Below are 26,124 nucleotides of genomic sequence, written 5' to 3'. Positions count from 1 at the left end.
TTTTATACAATTTTGTATATTATTGTTATGATCTTTCATTACGGATATTGCTTCACCCACTTTGTCACAAGGTTCTTTATGCATTTGAAGTTAATCCATAACAACTTCTTGGGTACTCATTTTACAAATATTTTTTTATTTTTGGTGGTTTGGCTGGTTGAAGGAATAATAGTTGAAGGTACCACTGGAATAGGATCAGAAAGTGAATATGTTATAATATCAGCACTCTGTTGGTTTGGTTATGTTGTTCATCATTTTCAATTTGAATTTCATTTTCCATATTTTCGAAATTTATCTTCTTGGGTACATTTAACCCAACCGATTTTGAAGAAACAAACAAAATGGAAGATGGCTTCTTCAGCAGGAGAGTATTTTAGTATCCTATTTAGGTCTACCTCCTATTCCTCTTTCCGTTTTTTTGTTTGTAGCAGCATTACACTAATTTCGTACTACTGTTGTGCAAACAAAAATAATAGCATTTTGGTATTACTTTTTATCAGTTAAACCAACCTGCAGAAACAAAAATCTTAAATTGAGTATTTTTATTTCGTTCACCCTCTTCCTCTGAAAAAAAAAAACAAAAATAAAAGAATTTCGAAGAGAAAGCCAAAGCATTTTTAACGACATTTAACACCAACACAACGGTATGACCTGTTTTTTATTTTATTTATCTTATCAATGTTTTGAACTATCCACTACGCCTAGTCTTTCTCATCTAATTGATAAGAAATTTCTTTTTTCCAAATATCGACGAGACGAAGACGATTGTTTGCGATACACCTCCTTCTTCAAGTGTTTGCTTATCAGAGACAAAAGAAGAAAGACGTGGTTTGAGGAAAATTGTATTCGTGGCTGCATTTAGCCGGCTAAACTTTGTTTTTCATTTCTTTTCAAGTTCCTACCAAGAGAAAATGCTGAGGGCATTAAAGATATTCACCCTAACTGGGATCTTGCTATTTTTGCCATTCATAAGGGCCAATCTTGCCGCTGCTGAAGATGATTCTTGTTACTCATTTGCCGATGGTTCTGTATATCCAGCTGGACAAGTCAAAGCCGATCATCAATTGCAATACACAAAAGCTGTCAGTAAGTTTGTTAGAGATTGTTTTTTCAATAAATGATACCCTGGGCTAAATGTGCATATGCATATCTTATTTTTTAGTTTCAAAACCGGCACCAACTTTCGAAGGCACTGCTGTAGTCAATGGAGAAATAACTAATCTCGCTCTGTCGAGTTATTTGGGAAAATATGTTGTGCTTTTCTTCTATCCATTAGACTTGTAAGTACTTAACATTGATGGGAAAACTGATGTCTAAGGCTTCATAGTTTGTTAATTAATGCATACGTAAAGTTGTTGCACTTAAATTGTATGAGCACGAGGTAGGGTTCAATAACCGTAATTATAAAGCTCTATAAATGTATACTTTATAAAAAAAAGTGTAGCTATACAGAAACGTGGGCCTGCCAGTGATTGCTTATGAAAGAGAATATTACTGTAGTTAAAGGCGCTCAGATCTGATCTAATTTATCTCGAATTAATCAGTAGGCTAGGTACACACTCTGGGTAGGCAGGTCTTTATGTAACATTGCAAAATTGAGGTAGTAAAAGTCGAGTTTGTTTTATTTTAAATTGTACAAGCTTGATCCTTGAATCAGTTTTAATTCAATAACTTAAAAATGAAATTCTTCCTATCAAAACATTTGTTTTTAATTCCAGTACATTTGTCTGCCCCACGGAAATCCTCGCCTTTTCGGATCGCATAGAAGAATTCCGTAAAATCAACACAGAGGTCATAGCTTGCAGTGTCGACTCACACTTTACTCATTTGGCCTGGATTAATACACCCCGAAAGGAAGGTGGTCTAGGAACAATCAAAATTCCACTACTCAGTGATTTGACACATCGAATTTCCAAAGACTATGGTGTCTATCTGGATGATTTGGGTCACACTTTGCGTGGTCTCTTCATTATTGATCAACACGGTGTGCTGAGACAAATCACAATGAATGACTTGCCTGTGGGCCGATCTGTGGATGAAACTTTAAGGTTGGTTCAGGCTTTCCAATATACCGATACTCATGGTGAAGTTTGCCCAGCTGGATGGAAGCCAGGAAGTGATACTGTAAGTTGGTATATAATATAATTTTCCCCAGAAAAAAAAACAGTTTCGTTTTTCCAGATTGTTCCAAACCCCAAGGAGAAGAAGAAGTACTTTGAGAGAAACAACTAAATTAACTAATAAAGTAGATTTGTGTATTTTTTTTTTCTAAGAAAAATCAATTTCAAATTTGATCTATCGAGTTTTCTTTGAGGAAGATTGATTGCGCTGAGTCTCGCCACGTTTGCGTTTGTTTAAGGGGTTCCTTGGATCGTAGGCATCGTACCAATCGTCGGATTTCGTTGAGGCATCTTTTGCCAAAGTTGGAGCAGTTTGTTCAAATCGCAGGGTATGAGCCAACCAATCGTCTCCTTGGATTTCTTTTTCCACATTTGCTTCGTTGAGTGATTCTTCAGTGTCCTTGTAGTCAGTGTTTTGCTTGAGAGTCTCTAACTTATTTCGGAACTTTTTTAGAAGATCCAAAGTGAATTGTTCTCTATAAAAAATAATTTTTTTAAATGCCTTGGGGATGGTAAGAAAAAGAAAAACATTTTATACCTCGTTGGCCCTTTCTTGGGCAATTTTTGATTCATCGTTGTGTACTTCACTTTTTCCTCGATGTAGTCTTTGACCATTTCATTTGATGACTCTGGTTTTACTTCGATTTCTTTCTCGATTTTCTGCTCTAGTAGTTTATTTTTGGCTTTCTTATCTGATTGATATTGTCTCTTTAGCGTCTCAATTTCTTTTTGAATTTCTTCCTTTTTCTTAATCTGATCGATTTCGTTCTGTCGATCGACTGTCATCAGTGTATCTTCATCGGAGTCTAATTCTTCATCGGGAACTAGAGCTTTAGTTGTCTTTTTAGATTGTTTCTCTTTTTTTGCTAGCAATTTGTTCTTGATTTTTGCAAGTTTCTCTTCGATCGTCTCATCTTCTTGCAAACCATCATAGTCTTCAATGTCGGAAGGTGTGTTTCCTCGTTCTATTCGTTCCACCTCTTTGCTTAGTTTGGGATCATCAACAACATCATGCAGGGATTTAGCTTTGCCGGCGTTTTTCTGGGCAAATGTGCTGCTTTCTTCCTCATCTTCTTCGGCCTCCTCACCAAAGGACAACAAACCAAAGTTCCTAATGAGATTTTTTGATAAATAAAAAAAACAATTTTGATGGGACTTATGACTTACTTAACTCCCTTTTCCTTCTTTTTTCGTTTCTCTTTTTTTGCCTCTGCCTTCGTTGTCCGTGGAACAATATCCTCAAATGGATTGTGGAGAATTTCTGTTTTGATGATTTTGTGTGGATAGAGTGGTCGTTCATTGTGATCGACGAGTCCTTCCTCCAGCTTCAACATGTTAAACACCGTATCACCAGTAACTTTTCCAAATAGTGTGTTCTTATTTTGAAGCTCGGGCGTTGCAGCCATGGTGAAGAAAAACTGTGATGCATTGTCGTCAATGTCTGAATTCGCCATTCCGACCAGACCACGACGACAATAACGCAAACGGGAATGAAATTCATCTTTAAACGGCGCACCGTAGATGGATTCTCCACCAGTTCCATCCCCATTTGGATCACCACCTATTGTATAAGGCTTAATTCCAGAAACTAAAAACTTACAAATGTTTAATACTTTACCTTGAACAATGAATCCTTTAACAACACGATGAAAAATTGTTCCATTGTAATAGCCTTCCATGCACAATTGGATAAAGTTTCGACAAGCTTTTGGACATTCTCGCGTCCAGAGTTCAATATCGACATCACCTACAGAGGTTTTCAGCAAAACCTAAAATAAAAAAGTTTATTAGAAATATAATTTTAAGAATTTCGATTTTGTTGAAACTTGCTTTTCCCGAAGTTGGCGGTTCTTGGATGTAAATATTACTCATTTTTGTTGATGTTAACTTTTGCAATAAAAAGAAATCTAATTTTTTGTAGTGTCAACTTTTGAATGTTGACACAACACAAAAGAAACGATTCTGTCAACTCCACAGTGATGCATTCATTAAGGTAGAAGCACATTTATTATTCCAAGTGGACGGAGATCACGTTATCAGGTTAATTGTGAATACAAGGCAACTACATTAAAAAAGTGGATGATTGGTATGAATAAGTAGGATAACCCATTTTGAAATCACATTCGTTCTGGTATTCACGAAACCTTTTTCCTAATTCTGATCGCTTAAGTTTTGTCCTGCTATATAAAATTCAATCAAACAATTTTCTTCTATGGATTATATTTTGTAAAGATCGAAAAACCCATTTGTTTATATAGCTGCTGTAACCATTGGTTTTAAAGAAAAGCCAGGATTGTCGATCCTTCCTTGATCATAGGAATCAGGCACTCAATAAACGACATAAGACAGTATTTTGCAAAACAAAACTTAAGTCTTAAGTTTAGATAGCATAAGTTCTCAAGCCGCTTGATCACCAACAACTTCTTATATTCTATGATCGGGTCTCTAAAACGCATCAACATAATACTGATTTGCATTGAAAAATTACCTTCAACCATCAAGCCTATTTCACATTTGGGGCTCCTAGAAGCCACCATCCTTTACGTGTTACTGTTTTGTGTGGTTTGTTTGCGACTGTTACGGTGAATGGAGTGAGCTGGCAAGTTAAGATTATTGATTGTATTGTGGTCGGAATTGGAAGATATTTTATATATTTTTTATTAAACGTTTGTATATTAAAATTTCCAAGCCAAATTGCAGCTACTGTGAATGTACATAAAAGTGCTCCATCATAATACTACATACATTGACCTATTAGATATTAATTGATAGTAGCTAACTTCACATTGGTTTCATATATTCCTTTTGATCTTGATTTTTTAATTTTTATATCATATTTATATTTGTCAAACTTTATAATAAGAGATGTATTGAGTTTCTTTGACAAAAACACTTTTTGAAGCAAAAAAACAACATATGGCCTTTGAAAATTAATAATCTTGTCCGCCAAACCTATATGAGGCAAATGTACCTAAAGAGGTGGAATCGATAAAAGGAGGCTTTGTATGAGAATAATCGACTAGCAGTCCATATCTAGAACGACTTTGTATTAACTTAGTATATCCTATTCAATTTTGGAACCTTACAAAACCGGTTGGGAAACATCTATAATATTTTGCTTCCACCTTTAATTTTCTTATTTAAAATTTCTGCTCTTACTGTATGTACACAAACTAACGTCATTTTGACACTTGCATTTGCATTATCTAATTTTTTTATTTCGACTCATTTGGCATAAGTTTAAGATTCTAACAAATCAAATTCATTTATTTTGTTTTGAGCTCGGTAACTTAAACAAATAAAATATTTTTATATTAAAAATAGCGTTGCTTAAAATAAAAAATTAATAATGGAAATGGACGAAGAAACTTTTACTCTGGAAAGCGACTCAGAGCTACGTTTTGAAATTGAGGAAAAAGATGCAAAAGTCTATGTGCAGGTAAAGCTCAAAATAAAGCTGAAAATGTACGGTATTAACAATTAATTACAGTTAAAATCAGGCTTTGCTGAAATGTTTGGCACAGAACTTGTAAAGAAAAAATCATATGAATTTGTAACCGGCGCCAAAGTTGCGATATTCACCTATCAGGGCTGTACGATTGGAGTTCGTGGCAAAACAGACGTTCGGTACACGTCCAAAGAGACACCAATGGTTCAGTATCTGAATTGTCATGCAGCTCTGGAACAAATGCGTACTAAAGCAGAAGAAAATGACACTCGTGGCCCTATCGCAATGGTAGTTGGACCAAGTGACGTTGGCAAGAGTACGCTTTGTCGTATATTGCTTAACTATGCAGTTCGCCTGGGTAGGCGGCCACTTTTCGCAGACATCGATGTTGGGCAAGCATCTATCTCAATACCCGGGACAATTGCCACGGTCTTAATAGAAAGACCTGCAAGCATTGAAGATGGATTTTCACAAACAGCCCCTTTGGTTTTTCATTTTGGTCACAAGAGTCCAAACGATAATAAGACGTTGTACACATCTATAATTTCGAAAATGGCTGAAGTAACATTGGAATCGTTGTTAAATAAACGCAGTAAGTTGATTAAGCTATAAACTTTAATAGAATTTCTTCTTGAATTGAGTATTTTAGCCAAGTACTCTGGAATGGTTATTAACACTTGTGGCTGGGTGAAGGGAGAAGGCTACCGACATCTGCTACACACAGCTCAGGCCTTTGAAGTTGGTGCAATCTTTGTACTCGATCAAGAGCGGCTCTACAATGAGCTTCTACGTGATATTCCCTCCTTTGTAAAAGTGGTTCTATTGCCAAAAAGTGGTGGCGTGGTTGAACGTACGAAAGCCTTGCGAATTGATGCTCGTGATCAGCGAATAAAGGAATATTTCTATGGATTCCGAACACCTCTTTATCCCTTTTCGTTTGAAGTGAAATGGAGCGACGTGAAAATCTTCAAGATTGGAGCACCGCCATTGCCAGATTCTTGTATGCCAATAGGAATGAAAGCGGAAGATAATCTAACCAAATTAGTGGCAGTTCAGCCGAGTCCCTCACTTATGCATCACCTGTTATCTTTGAGTTTTGCAGAATCACCTGAAGACGATGTGATTTCAACGAATGTGGCTGGCTTCGTGTGTGTGTAAGTATACATTTCTTGTTATTATTTATTGCATTTATGATACTTTTGTAATTTTTGTAGGACGGATGTGGACACAGAAAGACAGACTCTTACCATATTATCCCCCCAACCCCGACCATTGCCATATAGTTTGTTAATTTTATCAGAGTTACAATTTATGGATAGTCATTAGTGTTATTTGTGGCAATTGACTATAGATAAATATATTCAAATCAATAAAACATTTTATTTTTTTAATCTATTGTTTGCAGTTTGTATTAATAGAATCGAACAAAGTTGTCTCTTTCGAAAGAACTCGGCTGAAGCATCTAACTGACAATCACCGTCAGGAGCAAGTTGACAATGTTACTTAAAAGTCTGAGAAGAAAATAGAGAAGCGAGAAATGTTGCATGTCAGTAATTTTCGAGGCATGCCTTTACTGAAGCACGAATCAATTGCTATTAATGATCTTGCTATTTCTCGAAAAGCCGTCGAGAACTTCTGTATTTAACTTTAGAATATTCCCTTTGGGGCCACGTGATAAGATAAGGTCTTTCCAATGCTTTACAATCGATTTCAAACCTTAAAAATAAAATTCGTGAAGTTATTGGAGACATGCAGCCGCAAATGTACGAATTGGTCATGGAAAATTCCATGAAAGCTGAACATATCAAAATAACAAGCAAATGCCAAAATTGAAGTGAATAAAACAAGTATTTACTCTTACTCGCGAGTAAATACTTGAGAGGCTAGTAAAACCCAGAAAAATACCAATTTTGGTATTAATAAATGCAAGTAAATACTTCTGTAGCAAGTCAACCCGATCCCAGAATTGCAGTCGTACTTGTACAAGAAAGATGGCTACATTTATGAACCTGCGTGGTGTGAAACGTTATAGAGACCGGTGTGATATAAGTCCCAGTATATCTAAGGGACTATTACGGTTTTGAGAGCGAAAACGTAGATTTTCTCACTTCGAACTTTCTTGATGAAAACACTGATACAATTGGTGGAGGATTAACTGCACGGAAAAAGATGGACATTTTTCTGAGATACGTTAGTGATCCAGGATTTCAAAGTGATTTTGCCACCGACATGGGGGTTGAAAGAAGTACCGTCAGCAGAACATTTTCAAGTGTATTGGATGAAATAGTGTCGAAGTCTGAAGATTGAATTTAATTTCCACGCATTTTTGAAGAAATGGATCAGGCCAAGGCAGATTGGGCTTCAAAATTTCGCATTCCGACTGTCATTAGTCAATTTGAAATCAATGACTTCGTTTATTTTAAAACGTCATTTAAACGTTGAAACAGACTTTTTTGAGTTTATCATGTTAACTTTACCATTGGACAGGTTCAGACAACATAAGGGAGTTCATTTGCAGTCAACTGCATTTATTTGAACGTAAATATTGATCAAGGAAACTAGTTAGTTTTTCCAGACCATACATTTCAAACTTTATTTCACAAACCTATACTTTAATTCATAGTACTCCTCAGGCAAGCTACAAGTCCATCACTATTTTTATTTTGTATTGTTAAGAAATATTTCTTGTTTCTTTTCCAATTTGACAACGAATCCTTTTACAGAAAGAATTAAATAAAGTTGTGCAGAAAATAATTCTATCAAAGAGTAATAAAGTTCAGCGTTTAGTTGAATGAAAAAAACATGATCAATTGTCATTTTGACATAAGTTGACTTCACTTGATAGTTAGGAAGATTTTTCTTGACTAACTTTCCAGTGAACTTTCCATTAAATTTGCCTTAATTGGAGAGTAATTTTTTGGGCAGCTAGCTAATCAGATACTAGAAACTTGCCTAACTTTCAAGTCCCTTATGTCGTCTGAACCTACCATCGTTCTTGACTAGCTTTCCAGTCAACTTTCCAATAAAGTTGCCTTAATAAAATAAATAGATTAGGTGGTGCAACATCCTATGAGTACTAGTACTAGGGCCTAATGACTTACATTTATCAACCATTCCTATGTGCGAGTATTGTTTTCAGGGATGGAGGGGACCTACAGTTTCAAGCCGATTCCGAACAGCGTATTTGAGAAAGCACTTTTCATGGCAAGTTGCCCTATTTGGAAGGTATTTTTTGGAAGCTTGGAATTTACCCGTTTTCTACCATACAAGTTCTGACAGTTCGTTTCTGCCAATCTAAATTAATATGATTTATTTGTCTACCCAGGTTTAGTTTCCCATTGGCTAGAAAAATAATTTTTAAAATCTTGTTTGTTTTTGTCATTAATACCCTCCTACATTCATGTTGTTTTTAAATATTATATGACAGAATCGCTTCTTTGTCATTTATTTTTTAATTGGCAAATTTATGTTCATAAGATCTTAGAGATTTCTGTACTCTTACAACATTTTTCACTTTTGCTGTCAGAAATCTGAGAATAGAATTTAAATGATTTGATATCTCAAAAATTTCTTTATCGCACAGTTAAAAATAGAGGATACAAAATGCAAAGACAATTTAATTGCTAGGTGAATGAATGAAAAGTGAATTCTGTTTATAATTAAAAACTGGCCAAATATTAATCCGTTAATTATAAGAAAAGGCACTTTCAAATCTATAAATTATTTGAAAATAAAATTTAAGAAATTCAATGAAATCCCAAGAAAAATTCAAATTTGGCATCAATGAAACAAAACAAGCTTCAAGAAATTTCAAAATTAACCAATTTTGAGCGTGTTTTATGTGAACAAGTGAATTTCAGAAATTAATTTCAAATAGAAATTAATGTTTTCTCGCCCTTAAATTGCGATAATTATTATTTATTTGCACGCATCTATCAAATGAAGAAAAAGTGCATGTGAACATTCGTGATGCGGTTTTTCAGCTCGAAAAAATCAATTTTTAGCTTAAAATACGAATTTACTACTTGAAAAAATAAAGATGGTACTTAAAAGTTATCGTAAAATAGCAGGTAGTAGTAAAATAGCAGCGCGAATAGCTGTTATCGCAATAACAGTCTCATCACTAGAAAAATCCCTTTGACGTTTGACTGACAGCCAGCAGCCCAGAGCACCCAGCAATCACACGGTCACACGTACCCTGCAGCCCGTACCCTATAGTTATGCTTATGGTTACTCCATTTGCATCAAAAAACAAAAATAGTGAATGAGAAAGTGGTCATTGGTCAGGACAGGAAGAAGAAGTATTCAAGTTCATTGCAATATCTCAAATATCTTCCATTCAGATAATTATTAAAATAGTGTACAGTGAAATTCCAAAGCAAAGTTATAATAAAATCCATTAAAAGATAAATTGTTTTTCTATACCTACAACTTCTTCCTTTTTAATTTCAAGTCTTCTGTAATATTTACACAGCTTCTGCTGAGGTAAGTAAATAAGAAATTAATGTAAAAAAATGTCACTTTGGACATACGTGCCCACGTAAATATGCACGTATTGGTCCCTAAAGCAATCATTTTCCATGGAATTATGTACTTTTATGGCAAAATCTTAACCTATTCATAAATTTATCTCTTATTTGTGGATCTAGAAGTTATGTCGATGCCAATGAACAATGTCGGACAGGGCGGATACGTTCCGCCGGGATTTGGAGCAGGGTATCCACCGCCGAATGCCAACCCTCAACAAGATAATGGAAGTAATGTTGTGAGTAATTCTTGGAATTTATTTAAATTTGTGTGTTCAGCGATAAAGTTTTTTTATTAAAAAAAAAAACAAATAAATTAACTGCAAGAAATTGTTATGTATGTAAAATACAGGAAAACACAGCTAAACTTGTATTGTGTATACAAAATGTCTCTTTTTTCTTTTATATCTACTTTTGATAAAAATAACATTGACGTCACCGATTGATGAACATTTGTGGTGTATTATGTTGGAGATATATCTTATTGTTCATATGCAATGAGTTGTCTTTTGTAGGGACTTTGGAGAATAGTTTCAATTAGGATTAGATTTGCACCTTACGTAGATATAAAGGGTGTTTTTTTAGACGTGTGCTTTTCAAAATAAAATAAAACGCATATCATTAAATGCTATGGACAAGAATTTAGCTTTAATATGGAAGTAAGGGCTTGCTATTAATAGTCTCTTAAGAAACCAATCATCTCACTCTTATCGGCGAAATACAAGTGACATCACATAACCCCACAAAAAATAGTCCAGCAGTGTTAAATCACACGGTTTAGGAGGCTTCGACACCAGCCCACATACACTTGAGAATGGGAAGTTTCAGTCGACATAAGGGACTTAAAAGAAAGGCAAGTTTCTAGTATCTCATTGGCCAGCTGCCAAAAAAATTGCCTTCCTAAGGCAATTTCATTGGAAAACTGACTTAAAAGTTAGTCAAGAAAAATCTCCCTAACACTTTAGTCAAGTGTACTTCTTTCCAAATGACAGCTGATCATAATTTTTCATTCAACTGAATGCTGAACTTTATTACTCCATGAATTATATATTTTCTGCACAATTCCATTTAATCTTTTGTGTGAAATGGTTCCTTGTCAATTTGGAAAAGAAATAACTAATATTTCCTTACAATACAAAATACAAATCGCGATGGACTTGTAGCTTGCCTGAGGGGTGTTCATAAGACAGTAATTTTGTTGGTACTATTTGTACTATGAACTTAAAGTAGAGATTTGCAAAGTAAAGTTCTGAATTTGAAATTCATGACACTGGAAAAAACTAACTAGTTGCCTTGGTCAAAATGTAAGTTTAGAGAATGCAGTTGACTTCAAATAAAGTCCCTAAGGTTGTCTGAACCTGCCCAATTATCATCACTCCAAATACGGCAGTATTTTTTATTGGCGTATGCATTCAACCAAAAGTTCAATTTAGAAACATTGTTCAGACGTTAGGCTAAAATAGCAAACCAAATTGAACAAAAACAAAGTGACAGCTGTCAACATAAACATTTCCGATAAAAGTATTGACACTTTGAAAACCACACGTCTAAAAAACACCCGTTTCCATAACTATGTATATATATCTTTACATACTGCAATAGAACAAGTTGAATTTCCAAAGAAAACTTAAAATATGAATTTGATTCACTCAATGATTAGGTATGAAAGCTTATAGTAGGAGGATGTCTACAAATAGCAAGAGTGAACAGAATAATTTATGTTGTAAAATAGGACTGATAACCTTAAATTTTTTCTTTAATTTACCGTTCTTGTAGTATTTTAATTAATTATTATGGCATTTCAATAACATGAATAAATGTTACTTAATTTCTTGCACGTTTATGTATAAAAGGAAGAAAAGTAAAAATTGAAATACAATAATAGATGACATCAATATTTACATTTCTTTTCTTTCAGGGATTCAAGCCTCCTGGCGGTTATGCTCCTGTTCCTCAATACGGTCAAGACCCACCACCATATATGGGCAATCAACCTCCCTATATCGGAAACCAGCCACCTTATGGCGGCTCAGCACCACCATTTAATGGTCAACAACCTCCTCCGCCTCAAGGTTTTGGACAACAGCCACCTTATGGTGGACAACAGCCTCCTTATGGTGGACAACAGCCCCCCTATGGTGGACAACAGCCTGCCTATGGTGGACATCAACCAGGATATGGTGGTTATGGGCAACAACCTATAGTTAATCAACCAACAGGACCAATGCCGCCACCAGGAGCTGTTGGGCCCGGTAAGTTGTATTGAAATGTTTTTTTTTTCTAAATGTATGAGTTGAAATTAAAATTTGCGTGTTCATTCATTGGTTTCCAAAGACTTCGTTAAAAAATTATTAAAATACCGATTCAATTAAAAAATGTTACCCATATTTTTGTAGTTTTAAACAAACGACTCGTCGTTTTGAGATTATCTTCTCCAATTATAATATATATATTACACTTTTAAAAACCATCTAAAAAACTTTAAAATGAAAGTTATGAAAATCGTCCAATCAGTAAAGACAGGCTTTAAAAATGGATAATGGAATGAATGAGCTGGATAAAATTACAAGAATTCAAAAAAAGTTAATTAAACCTGTATAGACTAGGAATTGGGTAAATTTGTCTCAAAAAAAAAAAATATCTTGAGGAACGGAAGCTTCTTAATGCCCGGCAATACGGCTTTCGTAGCAATAGGTCCACTGGTGATCTCATGGTTCATCTCACCGAACAGTGGAACAAATCTTTACATCGTTTTGGAGAAAGTAAGATTATTGCGCTTGATATTTCAAGGGCATTTAATAAAGTCTGGCATCGTGCTAAAAAAAAAAATCAAATGGGGTGGCGCAACAGTCCGTTGTGAACCAGGGCCTAGTGACTTACAACTCTCAACCATTCCTGTGTGCGAGTACTGTTGTCAGGAAAGGAAGAGACCCACAGTTTTAGGCGAATCATAACAAGAATTACTCTTGAAGGATTTGTCAATTCTTCGCAAGAGGCAGTACCCGCGAAATTTTTTTTTTTTTTTAATTAAGGTGACATAGGCAGGGATTGAACCCAAGACCCCTTGCATGACAGTCCAACGCACTAACCATCATGCCACGGGTACTATCGTGCTCTCTTATCGAAAATGCGTGCTTTCGGTATCGACGAATCTCTTCTTCGTTGGATTAGAAATTTTCTTTCGAACCGTTCAATACAAGTTGTTTTGGACGGATTCAAGTCTGCAACTCATAAAATAAATGCTGGTGAGCTCCAGGGCTCCGTTTTGTCTCCGAGATTCTTCCCCATTTTTATAAATGATCTCCTGTCTGCTTCTTCTTATCCAAATGATTGGTGACACTAACATCGACGCAAGGTTTCTTGCCTCACCCTTTTTTACCGTTATTTTAACGGACTATGATCTAGTGAAATAGTCAGTAGAATACCTGCGCTTCTGGGAATGCCCATCAGTTTTTATCAGAGCCCAACTTCGGCCGTACTATGAAGTACATAGATTCTTTTTTTCGCAATATGATTTAAAATCACAAAAATAAATATAAACCAGTATAAAAGTGTTCATATATGCGTTTCGCATAGATGTAATGGTTGGGCTCATCAGCAGATGACCATTACACTTTGTTTTGACGCATATTTTCCCAAATAAATCGAGATCCTATATAATCCGAGGGACACAGAGCAACTGCGAAATATATATTTGCTACAAGTCTTCAAAGAGGATAAATTGTAGCTATTTTTATTGCCTTGCTTTGGGACTTTTCTAAAAATTTTAAAAATCATCTAAAAACTATAAAATCTTTAAATAATTATTGGACAGAATTTAAGTCAATTAATTAGTTTCTTTAATTTTTGTCCACACCCATTAAAAGAGGACTAAAGTAACTGAGGTCTCAAAAAGTAAAATTCTTTGTTGTATGATTTTACAGTTCTACCTTTAAATTAAAATCTTTTAAGAATTTGAACTTTTGGAACATCGACAAAGGGATATTGATTTTTTCCACTAAGTAGTGTACCGCTTTTTATGCATGACTATCTCATATTATTTTCTCAATAGATGATTAGGTGTATCCTTACAAGACTATGACTGCCTGTAAGGTCATAGATATTAAGGTTTTTATTCAGTATACAGCAGTCGGCGAGTAGGCAATCATAAAGTTATTACAACTTGCACTTTGAAACATGTTTGCTTATAATTCTCAAGTAGTTTTTTGCCACAAGCATCATATTCCTTTCTGTCTCCAAACTTCTGAATTCTTATCACATTTTCTGTCTATAGGATCATGTCCTGTCAGTGGAGTTTCACTAAGCGGTCTGTCTTCATTTCCCCCAAATCTCAATTAAAAGTGATATGATTTGATTGATTACATTCATGGCTGTCTGTCTTAATGGCTATGTTTTAGTTACAATAGTTTCATTCGAAATTGTATAATATATTAATATTTTTCTATTTCATGTATTTCTGCATAAAAAATACCTTTTAAGTGTTCCATCTGTATGGAAATTTATTTCTGAGCACAAAGATTCTCTTCACTAATTCTCGACCCATAAGTGTACCTACCTAATGGCATATGCTTGAGTTGGTTATTTGACCCACGCACTCTTTTTTGCAATTTACTTTGGCAAAGAAATACATTTCCGAAGGATTGCATTTACATTCTGACTGATTAAAAAATATGAAAAACAGAGAAAATAAAAATCTGTTTTCTTTTTCTGTCGATTTTCATAACTACGAAAGTGGGCATTGTGAGAAATACCTATATTTGCTACATATTCTCCTATAGCCTAGTGTCCGGTACTTATTCCAATTACCATAGCCACGTCATCCACTTGAGTACAAAAAAAGTAATTAGAATGATGGCTTGGCTACGTAGTCAATGGATTCTGATTGGCTAAATCTTACTACAAAAGTAGTTAAAATTTCACCTCCGACATAGTGTACCTTGGTTTTAACGTTTCACAATCAGCTGCTCGGTAAGGACACAAGAATTCAAAAGGAAATAAATCTTTCAGTATTTAAATACAAATATAAATCATTCATATTATATCTTCAATTTGTTTTTTTTTTTTTTCAATTTTAAAAGAAAAACTATTTAAAGTTCTGAAAACACAAATGTTTCTTATTTTATATATTTGCATTTGTCATTAATATGACAGTTCCGGATCGACTAGCTTTGTAGTGCAATTTTGAATTCACAAAGCTAGTTGAATTTTGACTACGTAGTATGATCGCCCATTGTAGACGAGCCATATTTTCTTAGATAAAAAGAAGGCGTTTTATCTAATGCACTTTAAGTTTGATATTCTGACAAAAAACGAAAAGATTATTAGCTAAAAGATTAATTTTTTTAAATTATAATGTCGTTTTAATAAGTTATGTCCATTTTGTCTTTTCATTTTGTAGAAAATTGTGATCATGTTGAAAAATAGATTTTAAAATATCCACAATCAAATAACAAGTTAAAAATAAAATCTCTAAATAAGCAAACATATGTATGTATATCATAACAATACTAAAGGATGTTTTTTGTGGACATGTGTTTTTCAAGAAAAAATAACTATCTGCGTAGACAAGCGGCTTCACATAACCTCAACAAAAAATGCCCAAAGATTTTTTTGCGCGTTGCTTCGCGAGAATCGAACGACACAATTATTTTGTTTATAAAGGATATTGTATTTTTATTATGAAATGGCAAAACAAATCAAGCAAGTAACAGCTGTCAAAAATACTAAGCTCGAAAAAAAATTATTACCAGGTTGAAAACCACGTGTCTAATAAAACACCCTTTATAAAACATTAATTTTGAAGATACAATTAATCTAGATACCTGCCTATTTTGTATTCATAAAACATTGCTGAGATCAATGCTCTTACGTACAATTGTGTATATTTTTAATAAATAAATAAATTGTAGCATTTCATTTTCCATGGAAATTAATTATTATTATCAACAACTTTCACTATCAGAATAATGTGCATTTACCTCATTAAAAATGCATTTCTCATACCAAACCAAAGCCTAAGTCAATATATTCCTCATATAAGTATTTAAATATGGTATGTATTAATCTCTCGGTAAATTGGAACAGTTTGTTTAAAATGTTCCCGCAAATTAAATATTTTCTCATTAGAGATTAATTAATACATATTATTTAACCTCCAGTCCATACATACTTATTTGTTCTTGTACCACACTGATAAGCATTAACTTAGCCTCTGACCCATCAAGATAATGTCTTTGGAAGAAATATGTAGGTACCATATTATTATTCCATTTCTCTATTTTGGATCGCTTCTGCTCATAAGTTCAATCTGCGACAATATATTATTTATTTTGAATCAGTCCATGAGCAGAACAGTACAAGGTTTGCGTTGATCGTTTTGTAACTGACAATTGTTTATTGCCTAACATCCTCCCCCATTGCGGTTACAGTGTCAGTGTTATAGATTCAACAACAATCGTATCGAATATCTAGTGCGGTCTTCAAGCAGCAAACTAAGCGGCTTCAATCTGAAAGTCATTTTCGTTCGAATTGCAAAGATATCTGTCTTTGTCGCGCTTCTTATCATTCTTAATCAACAAAATGATACTTAAATTTTACTTACCTAGTGAGTGGTGGTTATTTTAGTCTAGTGTCTAACGTCTTATGTTATTTTGATTACAGAGATGTTTTAGCTAAGTTGAGGATAGTTGTTTTTTTTTCAAATTTAATTCCGCGTCTTTTTTTGTGTCGATATCTTTTACCCAGTCGGTTAAAAAATCTCGACGAGTGTGAACTGGAATACCATCTCAGTTAGTGATCGTTCTCGCCGGTTGTGTGTTAAGAGAATATGAGTACAGTGATTGATTTTACTTCGACCAATGAGCTTTACGATGATCCGCCAGAGGATTCGATTAAGGCCAATGTTTTCCAAGCATTCTGGATTCAATTGCGTGAGAAATATACAAACCTACGAAGAACAAAAATATCTTTGGGTACTCCATCTTTAGTCGAAGCCAAATCGTTAGGGAAGAAATTCCGTAGATCACTGCGAATAAACAAGTCTTCCAAGAAGAAAGGATACGAGAATATTTTATCTGATGAAGACAGAAGGTAATAAATTATACCAATATGTATGGATGTAAATGATCATGACTAAGGTCGGTCAATCATGAGAAAGTTTAAAAAAGCCACAATCAATTAGATTCCACAGAGTCACTGTAAGCTATCGCTAGATTCTTTAATTTATTTCGTTTTTGTTCCATCTATTGTTTTATAAGTTTAAAATTAATAATATTGTTCTTGTTATCATATCGACTTGCGAGATAAGTGACGAGATAATCAGCAAGAAAAAAGATTTCCTTGCAAAGAAAACAAAAAAAAACCTACTTGAGAAACACGTTACGTATGTACGTAGGTAGCTTAATCTTGACAATGCGTCCGTTTTCAATGAAATTGTTTTCTTTGAATTTGTAAATAGGGTTAACTTGACCTCCGAGTGACGATGTTCACTAATTCAATTTGAATCAATTGAGTTTATGTTCATGCATACTCGTATGAATGTAGGTTGAGTTGACCTTAATCGTAAACATTTGTAATAGAATTTACAGATTTTATTATGTCAGTGGACAAAAAGACTAAGAATAAGATGTTGGTCAGGAAATTCTATTCTTGACAGTGGCTGGAGTGATTTATGATGACACATCTAATTGAGAAATATAGAGAGTTATTATCACTTCTCCTGGCCGCTCACCGATTATTATGAATTGAAAAAGCTAGATTTTTGAAATTTTATATTTTATAAACGGAAAATTTTAACGATCTTGATGACCGTTTTATTTGATCAAGGAGATAGATAGAACTTAAAATGAAAATAAAATAGACGGCTAAATTTTGTACTTTATCTTTGGTTGTTTATATGATGGTAAAGATTTTAAATTCTTCAATTATTTACTTAATTTTATCTGATTATATATGCAACAAGCAAATAAAAACTTATGTTATGATGTGATGAGTTAGCATATTTTTAAAATGTCAATTATTGTATTTATCTTCCTTACTCTTCAATTTAACTCTGATATGCATATTTAAGTTGAATTATTTGATTAAAAACTAAGAGATTTTGGTTATTGTTTTATGCTTGATGACTTTATCGCTTCTGACGTCTATCAGGTATAAAAGAATAATTAATTAAATAATAAAAACCAACATCGTTAAACATAATAATTATTATTATTGAAAAAAGACAAATCTGCATATTTGTTTACTGGGTTTTAATTGGGAATGTATTTAGATGTTTTGTCTATTTTGGGTTGTAAAGAAGAAGGTTTCTACCAACAGCGACGATATAGTGAAAGCAAAGATCTAAGGAAGTACTTACAGTTACAATCAAAATTTAGCGTACACCAAAAAGAAAGAGTGTGATAAGATTGGAATATGAATATTTTGTAGGGCTTCTTTGTTTAGCCATTATCATAGCCTATAATCCCGCGGAATCGATTCGAAAATTTGTTTTTGGTATGACGAGGGTATTATTCTCCCAGATTTTGGTAACATTGGGCAGGTTCAATCGACATATTTGCAGTCAACTGCACTCTGGGAAGTTTCCTGATGATTTAAAAAAAGGTATGATAGTTCCATTATTCAAAAAAGGATGTAAAACAGATAAAGGAAATTATAAACCAATAACTTTGTTGTCTTCAATATCGAAATTGTTTGAGAAGCTAATTAATAAAAAAAAACTTTTTGAGTCGATTTCAATTTGGATTCAAGGCTGAGCTTTCTACTGAGAAGGCTCGTCTAGAATTTGTCTGCATTTTACAAGAAGGTTTAGATGCTAAGAAAAAGTGTACTGGACTTTTCGTAGACACAACTTAAGCCTTTGACATGGTGAACCATAACATTCTCTTGGATAAACTGTATAAAATTGGTTTTCGTGGATTCATCTGGAAATGGCTGGAGTCGTATCTAAAAATTAGATCACACAATGTAGAAGTTGGGAGCAGCTAAACATGAGTTAATGGTGAGCAGCAAAACAAACCACGGACCATCATTTTTCATTCTCACAATTGGCTAAATCAAAAGTTACTTTATGGTGAATGTAATGGTCACCATACTCAATCATACCATCTCAATGTTCAATCCAATGGTAGCTGTTTTTAAATTGAAAAATTTGAAGACTTTTAGTACCTCGGCATCTGATCAAAACCTTAACTAGGACAAACACATTGCTATTTTAAAAAAAAACTATCTTTTCTCATCCACCCGTTGTTTCTACCACCTGAAAAAGCATTGCTCTATACATTTTTTGAAGCAGGTTTATTTTGGGATTTTTCATTCCAAGTTGCAATATGGAATATCCTGTTGGGGTGGTGCATTTGTCAAAAAACTACAAAAACTCACCGTTATTCAAAAATCAGGCAATTAAGGCAACTAGTTAGTCTTGAAAGTTTCATAGACTTCAAACTCGAAACTTTACTTCACACACCTCTACCTTCAGTTACATATTCCTTTTCCAATTTAACATAAAACGTCAAATAGAATTGTGGAGAAAATAAATAAATCACAGAGTAATAAAGTTTAGCTCTCAGTTGAATCAAAAACTATAATTAGTTGACATTTTGACATAAGTGAAATTGGCTTGATAGTCAGGAAAAGAGATTTGTTTGGCTAACTTTCCTTGATTGCTAATCAGGTGCTAGGAATTTGCCTTACTTTCAAGTCTCTTATGTCGCCCTGAACCTACCCATTTCCACAAATGGTCAACGGTTTTGAGGTCCGGTGACTGAGTTGGGAACCGTTATTTTGTTGAAAGTAAAATGCTGCTGATAAATTCCATTTTTCTGCGGACCGACTCATTTTTCTTTTAAGAATGTCCAGAAATTTGGATTTGTCCATAATTGTGTCAATAAATTCCAAGTCTATTTTTCCAGTTGCTGCCATAGGCCCCTATAATATGACATTAACTCCTCCATGCTTAACACTGGGCAGGTTCTGACAACATAAGAGACTTCCTTTGCAGTCAATTTCATTCTTTGAACGTAAATTTTGACATTAGCTTTTCAAGTGTCATGAATTTCAAATTCAGAACTTTACTTCGCAAATCGCTACTTAAAGTTCATAGTACAAAAAATACCAACAAAATTACTGTCTTTAAAACGCTCCTCAGGCAAGCTACAAGTCCACCACGATTTGTATTTTGTATTGTAAAGAAATATTACTTATTTCTTTTCCAAATTGACAAGACACCCTTTTATAGAAAACATTTAGTGGACTTGTGCAGAAAATCATTAAATCATATAGTAATAAAGTTCAGCTTTCAGTTAAGGGAACAAAAACATGATCAACTGTCATTTAGACAGAAGTAGACTTGACTTGATAGTTAGAGAGATTTTTAACTAACTTTGCAGTCAACTTTCCATTAAAGTTGCCTTAGTTGGAAGGCAGCTGGCCAATCGGATACTAGAAAGTTGCCTTACTTTCAAGTCCCTTACGTCGGTCGTCTGAACCGGTCCATTACCTTCGCCATGTTTTACAGTGGAACGCATGTTCTCTTTCATGAATTGTGTGCTAGGCTTTCTACAAATAATTTGCCTTCCGCCAGATCCAAATAAGTTATTTCAAATTAAATATAAAAAGAAAGTTAAAAAACTTTATCAAACACGTCGCATCTGAAATATTAAATGTAAGGAATTACTTTATTTTATAATTTTTTATTGAATATACGCTCTATTTTGTGAGTATTTGTATTTGCAAATTATGACGAAATTGGGTTATCATGAAATTAAAAAAGTTGACACTACATACATATGTACATAAATATATTAAAAACCCTAAGAAAGTAAAATCAACATCGCTGACTTTTTTACTGCCAATATTAATCATTATTGGTTGAATTTGAATTATTATGTTTTAATTATGTACATATGTATGTACATACATACATATGTATATAGATTTATAGAAAATTTTCAGTGATTATTGACAAGATGCAAACATTTCATTGACTTTTCACTTCAGGGCCAACAAGGTCAATAATTTTTTTATTGATAGCAAGTTTTTTGCAATCAAAATTGGTTGAATTTTTATTTGTAAATTTACGGAGAAAAAACGCGCTAGCCTTGATACTAACTTGAAAAAAAACCATTGGGTTTGGGAGCTACAATGTTGTCATTTCACTGTCCCGTTTGGTCCATTAATTGTCTTGGTTTTGTGCCATTTCAATTTTCCAAGAGTATGTTGATGGATTTGTGCTGTAAACTCATGCATACTTAGGATGACATCGGCCTTAAGTGTTGGAGTCTTTTACATGTTGCTGTCATAATACAGGCTTCCATTCTAGCCCAAAGGGTCAAGTAGAATTTTTTTAAGGCGACCAATTGACATTCCCAAGATAGATAATAACACGATTTTAAATTGATAGTGGCATGGCCCCTAGATGTCTTAAATTCTAGTTGAATAAAAGTCATTTTACACACTCATTTTCAATGGACAATCATTGTTCAACGAAGTCCAAAATCGGCACCAAACTATCACTCTCTGTGGATGTATTAGCTTCTCGACGATAACTGATAACTTTTGAAATACGTTTTAAATATTTCCTAACGTTGCTTACGTTGGTACGGTAACCGGTATAACATTGAGTTCTCATTTTATTATGACTTCTTGTTTTTAAGAGTCTAATAATAATTGAAGTTTAGGTGGACAACGGCTTCATTACTTTCGATTCGTTAGTCAACGTATTTTCGAATGAACTCGTGGGTTTAAGATGTAAACTGTAAAGACCACTATATCGGGCAGTAAAATTGCACGTATTTAAGATTATAACATTAAGATCTATTGTTCTTTACCTCTTTTACCATGAAGTCGTATGATAGATAGTTTATGCAGATGTAAAATTTTTGTGACGAATAAAATTCCATTTGTCCTCCTTATACTGTCTAAGTGACTGCAATCTATCGATTGATTTTTTTTCTGGACAACTAAAAGTTTGTTTTTGTTATTATCTTTACTTTTTTTAAATTTTTCTCTAGATTCAGTTTTAAACAGAAACTTATTTCAATGTCTCATCAAGTAATATCCATGCATATTTAAAATACATATATTTTTTTTAATTCTAGGCGATTGGATGACTATACCCGCTGGAGCTCCGAATTGTCCGCGCGGATTGGAGTACCTTATGACTATCGACCAACTCTTAGTTAAACAAAAAGTCGAACTGCTCGAAGCATTTACTGGATTCGAAACTAATAATAAATTCTCCATTAAAAATAGTTTAGGTCAAAAAGTTTATTTTGCTGCTGAGGAAAATGATTGTTGCACACGTAATTGTTGTGGTCCCGCCCGTCCATTTGAAATGAGAATCTTTGATAATTATAAAAATGAAGTTATACATTTGAGTCGTCCATTGGCATGTGATAGTTGTTGCTTCCCGTGTTGTTTGCAAACGCTTGAAGTTTCCGCACCACCAGGCAATTTGATTGGTTCAATTGAACAAGAATGGTCTATATGTTCGCCATCATTTAAAATTAAGAATCAACGAGATGAAACTATGCTTCGTATTGAGGGACCAGTTTGTACTTTTTCATTGTGTGGTGATGTTGAATTTCAGGTAAGACCTCGATATTGTCTCAAAAAGCTTAAAAAATAATAATTTTCTAAACCAACATCAAAAAATTCGTTCAACAGGTGGTTTCATTGACTGGAGAAAAAGTTGGAAAGATCTCAAAACAATGGTCAGGACTGGCAAGGGAAATGTTTACCGATGCAGATTTCTTTGGAATTAATTTCCCAATGGACTTGGACGTTCGCATGAAAGCTGTCCTCCTTGGAGCCACATTCCTTATTGTAAGTCGAGCTTTGAAATGTCATTTGGTTTTATTAAATTATAATACAAATTTATCTTTCTTTTTCTAGGATGCAATGTTCTTTGAAAAATCAGGAAATCGAGAAACTGACAGACCAGGAATGTTTTAAAGTAACAAAAAAGAGCAAACAGCACAAATGGCTTTAATTGTCTTCTATATAGATGTGAACTTACCGAAAGCACAATATACTTTTTTGTATTTTTGTATTCTCAAGAATTTTGCTATTAGTTTATGCCACATTATTTCACACAATAAAAATGATAAATATTCTTATGATGCGCACAATAAAGTTGATCATTAAAAATTTCATAAATGAAAAATTCATACTCTAGTCCATTTTAGGCCAAAGCTAAATTAAAAAAATTAGAAAGAAATTTAAAAAATTTATTGATTGCATTTTTTGTGTTGGATGAGAATGATGATGATGATATGACAAAGAAAAGATTGTTACTATTCGAATACATTTTATAAATAATGCCTATTGCAAAAAAACTAAGTGCCCATTTCAATCGTTTTATAATGAAATTAAATCAAATCAAATCTAACTCAAATACAAATTATTTGTTAAATTAGATAGTATAATAACGTTTCCTTAATAATGACTTAAATAATTTTAATATTATGTATTTTTGTTAATCTGTTGCATTGTTAAATAAGAATAAATATTTACTTTTATGTAAATACATACAAGCGAGTGGAAAAAAAAAATTTGTAATAAATTTATTTACTGGTATATATATGTAGATTTTATTATATCGAACAATTTAAGAACTATCCAATAAGAATTTACTATTTTATTTACAAAGAAAACATTTATAACAAATGTATAAAATAAAAATAATTTAATATAAACAAAATGTATGTGTATGTAAATCACGTTGACAAATATAAATGAAAACAAATAAATAAAATTCATTTGATTGTTACAATTACATTTTTAAAAAGCGTGTACAGTTCTTTCAAGAAAAGCATCTACTCTGTTTTCGTTTCAAACTTGACTTAGAAAATTAACATTTTTGGTGAAAACTGGAATAAAAAAAAAATCTTTTACAAAACTTGAGTAATTGTTGAGGAAATATCTAGCCAAGTTATAAGACGAAATTGTTCAAAGTATTTACTACCATGTTAGATTAGTTTTCGGAAGTTCCTGCAGTATGCGCAATAACTATAAAACGAGGATCTCTGAGCAAGAGAAGAACTTGTATTATGTATGAAAGAAAATTTTGGTTGAAAAAAACATGAAACAAAACGTGAATTAAAAAAGACTTACAGGCATGGACATTAAAATAGGCACAGAGACAGTTGCTAAGAGTAAAACCAAATTAAAACAACAACATGCATTAGAAGTAGTTTAAACCGTTATTAAAAAAAAAGTTAGACTGCCTTATGCAAAATAATATGGCTTTTATTTCAGCTTGTTGATTGTTTGGTGATGAACCGTTCATCAGGTAAGACTGTGTTTTGAGTGGACATTAAAATAGAAACACATTGGAACACAGACCTTAATATTGAACTAGTAATACAAATATTAGTTTCTAATAATTCTTTTTTCTTTTATAAAACAATAAATACACTTAAGGAAGTAGATTCAAATTATTTTAATAATATTACAATTAATTCTAAGGAAAATATAGGTCGCGGTAAGCATTGTTCCCTAGAAGAGAAAGCTGTCATTTTAGTGAGGGAACATTTTTGAGCGAATTAGCCAGAATAATTTGACCGCTGTGAGTCAAAAAACAGCTGGGAATCCCAACAAAACGACACCAAGAGAAGACTGGGCCATTATTATGAAATACGAAACGAACGGCAGAAAAAAAGAAAACCAGAAAAACGAAACTCATGGCGTAGAGCGATTATGAGAAATGAAAATGGAATACAAAAAAAAATGTTGCTAGCCAAAAATGAAAAAATGGTATTTTTTTTTAACGCAACTAACTTCACCCCGATTTACAAATGTCAAAATGTGAATGTTGGAAAAGTTTTAAGTTTAAATTCGATTTGCATTCGGTTCGGTAAAATGTTTTTTCATTGCGATTACTTTTTTGAAAGCGAAGATGAATCTGAATCCGAAGAAGAAATGCGTGTAACCGGGGCACTCTTAAGAGATTCATCCGACCCAATGAGCCTTTCAAGTTCCACGTAAGTAAATGGAAATCCTTTTGTTCATGCTGTATTTAAGTAAATTTCTAAAATATTTTAAAGGTTCATAAACCATAATATATATGATAATATATTTCCTCTGAACAAGGAAGCGTTTAAATATGTATTGGATGAGATTGATCCACACCTACCAAGTTTTAATTTTACATGTATACCAAATGTATTGAAATCAGCTGCAACACTTCGGTTTCTGGCAGAGGGTGGATATCAAAGAGGAACCGGACAGGATTTCCTTGTTAGTATGGCACAACCAACTTTATCGGTCACTCTAGCAAAAATACGAATGCTTGAAGGCACTCGTAAATAAAACTACGCGTATCGTCTTTTTACGATTCTCGTTTCACGTAATCGAAATTTTACAAATACGCGCTTCTGCAATCGTTTTTCGTAATCGCAATTTCACAAATACTCCGTATTAAAAACGATTATCGTTTTTCATAATAACCCCCCTGAAAGATCCTTTTCGCCTCTAAAAAAAGATCCTTACAAGTCTTCAAGGGAATTAAAAAAACAAACTACAGCTTCCAATAATTTCCATTCCAGAACTGTCCGTAAAAGACTTGCTGAAGCTTAATTGCTCAGAAGGACCGCAAGAATGGTGCCCTTTCTAATTAAAACAAAATATAACAATGCGGTTAAAATTCGCTCACGCTCATTTTGATTGGAGTGATCAAAAGAATGGAAGAATGTTTTGTGGATGGACAAAACAAAGACAAATTTGTTCGGAAGTGATGGCAGACAAACCGTTAGAAGGCTTCTTTTAAAAAAACTAAATCCCAAATACATCCAGAAAACGGCGAAGAATGGTGGCGGCATGCAATATCATATTTGGGGTTAATTTTCTTGGCTTGTCGTTAGACCAATACATTTGATTGAGGGTAAAATGGATCAAAATATCAAGGTGAATATCATGAAGGATACGAGGTTGGCTTATGCACGAGGGAACATGCCTCTCAAATGTGTTCTACAGCAGGACAACGATCCTAAGCACACAACAGGAATGAGGTTCGTAAATTTTACCAAAAGGT

At 33.5% G+C, this 26,124-nt stretch overlaps 4 protein-coding genes across 7 annotated transcripts; 3 read left to right on the top strand and 1 right to left on the bottom strand.

Moving 5' to 3' along the window:
• Positions 1–495: 495 nt before the first annotated feature.
• LOC129947107 (peroxiredoxin-2) lies at positions 496–2,294 on the top strand. 3 transcript variants are annotated; one of them, XM_056057541.1, is made up of 6 exons: positions 603–644; positions 728–828; positions 896–1,086; positions 1,163–1,280; positions 1,719–2,124; positions 2,182–2,294. In XM_056057541.1, the coding sequence occupies exons 3-6, from the start codon at positions 912–914 to the stop codon at positions 2,230–2,232; spliced, it is 750 nt and encodes a 249-aa protein (XP_055913516.1). In that variant the 5' UTR covers positions 603–644; positions 728–828; positions 896–911; the 3' UTR covers positions 2,233–2,294. The 3 variants fall into 3 exon arrangements, with proteins under 3 accessions (XP_055913513.1, XP_055913516.1, XP_055913514.1); XM_056057538.1 differs by lacking the exon at positions 728–828 and having other exon boundaries at positions 496–644; XM_056057539.1 differs by lacking the exon at positions 603–644 and having other exon boundaries at positions 722–842.
• Positions 2,234–4,083, bottom strand: LOC129947106 (spliceosome-associated protein CWC27 homolog). Its single transcript, XM_056057537.1, has 5 exons — positions 3,951–4,083; positions 3,739–3,889; positions 3,288–3,681; positions 2,659–3,231; positions 2,234–2,596 (listed from the first exon to the last, which is right to left on the bottom strand). The coding sequence occupies exons 1-5, from the start codon at positions 3,990–3,992 to the stop codon at positions 2,296–2,298; spliced, it is 1,461 nt and encodes a 486-aa protein (XP_055913512.1). The 5' UTR covers positions 3,993–4,083; the 3' UTR covers positions 2,234–2,295.
• Positions 4,084–5,344: 1,261 nt separating this feature from the next.
• Positions 5,345–6,959, top strand: LOC129945596 (protein CLP1 homolog). Its single transcript, XM_056055424.1, has 4 exons — positions 5,345–5,559; positions 5,611–6,160; positions 6,218–6,722; positions 6,783–6,959. The coding sequence occupies exons 1-4, from the start codon at positions 5,470–5,472 to the stop codon at positions 6,892–6,894; spliced, it is 1,257 nt and encodes a 418-aa protein (XP_055911399.1). The 5' UTR covers positions 5,345–5,469; the 3' UTR covers positions 6,895–6,959.
• Positions 6,960–9,746: 2,787 nt separating this feature from the next.
• On the top strand, positions 9,747–23,746 carry LOC129946682 (phospholipid scramblase 1-like). 2 transcript variants are annotated; one of them, XM_056056942.1, is made up of 6 exons: positions 9,747–10,053; positions 10,218–10,333; positions 12,013–12,346; positions 22,190–22,680; positions 22,758–22,916; positions 22,986–23,746. In XM_056056942.1, the coding sequence occupies exons 2-6, from the start codon at positions 10,223–10,225 to the stop codon at positions 23,043–23,045; spliced, it is 1,155 nt and encodes a 384-aa protein (XP_055912917.1). In that variant the 5' UTR covers positions 9,747–10,053; positions 10,218–10,222; the 3' UTR covers positions 23,046–23,746. The 2 variants fall into 2 exon arrangements, with proteins under 2 accessions (XP_055912917.1, XP_055912918.1); XM_056056943.1 differs by lacking the exons at positions 9,747–10,053; positions 10,218–10,333; positions 12,013–12,346 and adding an exon at positions 16,791–17,183.
• The last annotated feature ends 2,378 nt before the right edge of the window (positions 23,747–26,124 follow it).

The sequence above is a fragment of the Eupeodes corollae genome, chromosome 2 (assembly GCF_945859685.1).
Source record: "Eupeodes corollae chromosome 2, idEupCoro1.1, whole genome shotgun sequence".
Lineage (NCBI taxonomy): Eukaryota > Metazoa > Arthropoda > Insecta > Diptera > Syrphidae > Eupeodes > Eupeodes corollae.
This window is presented reverse-complemented; position numbering and strand designations above follow the sequence as displayed.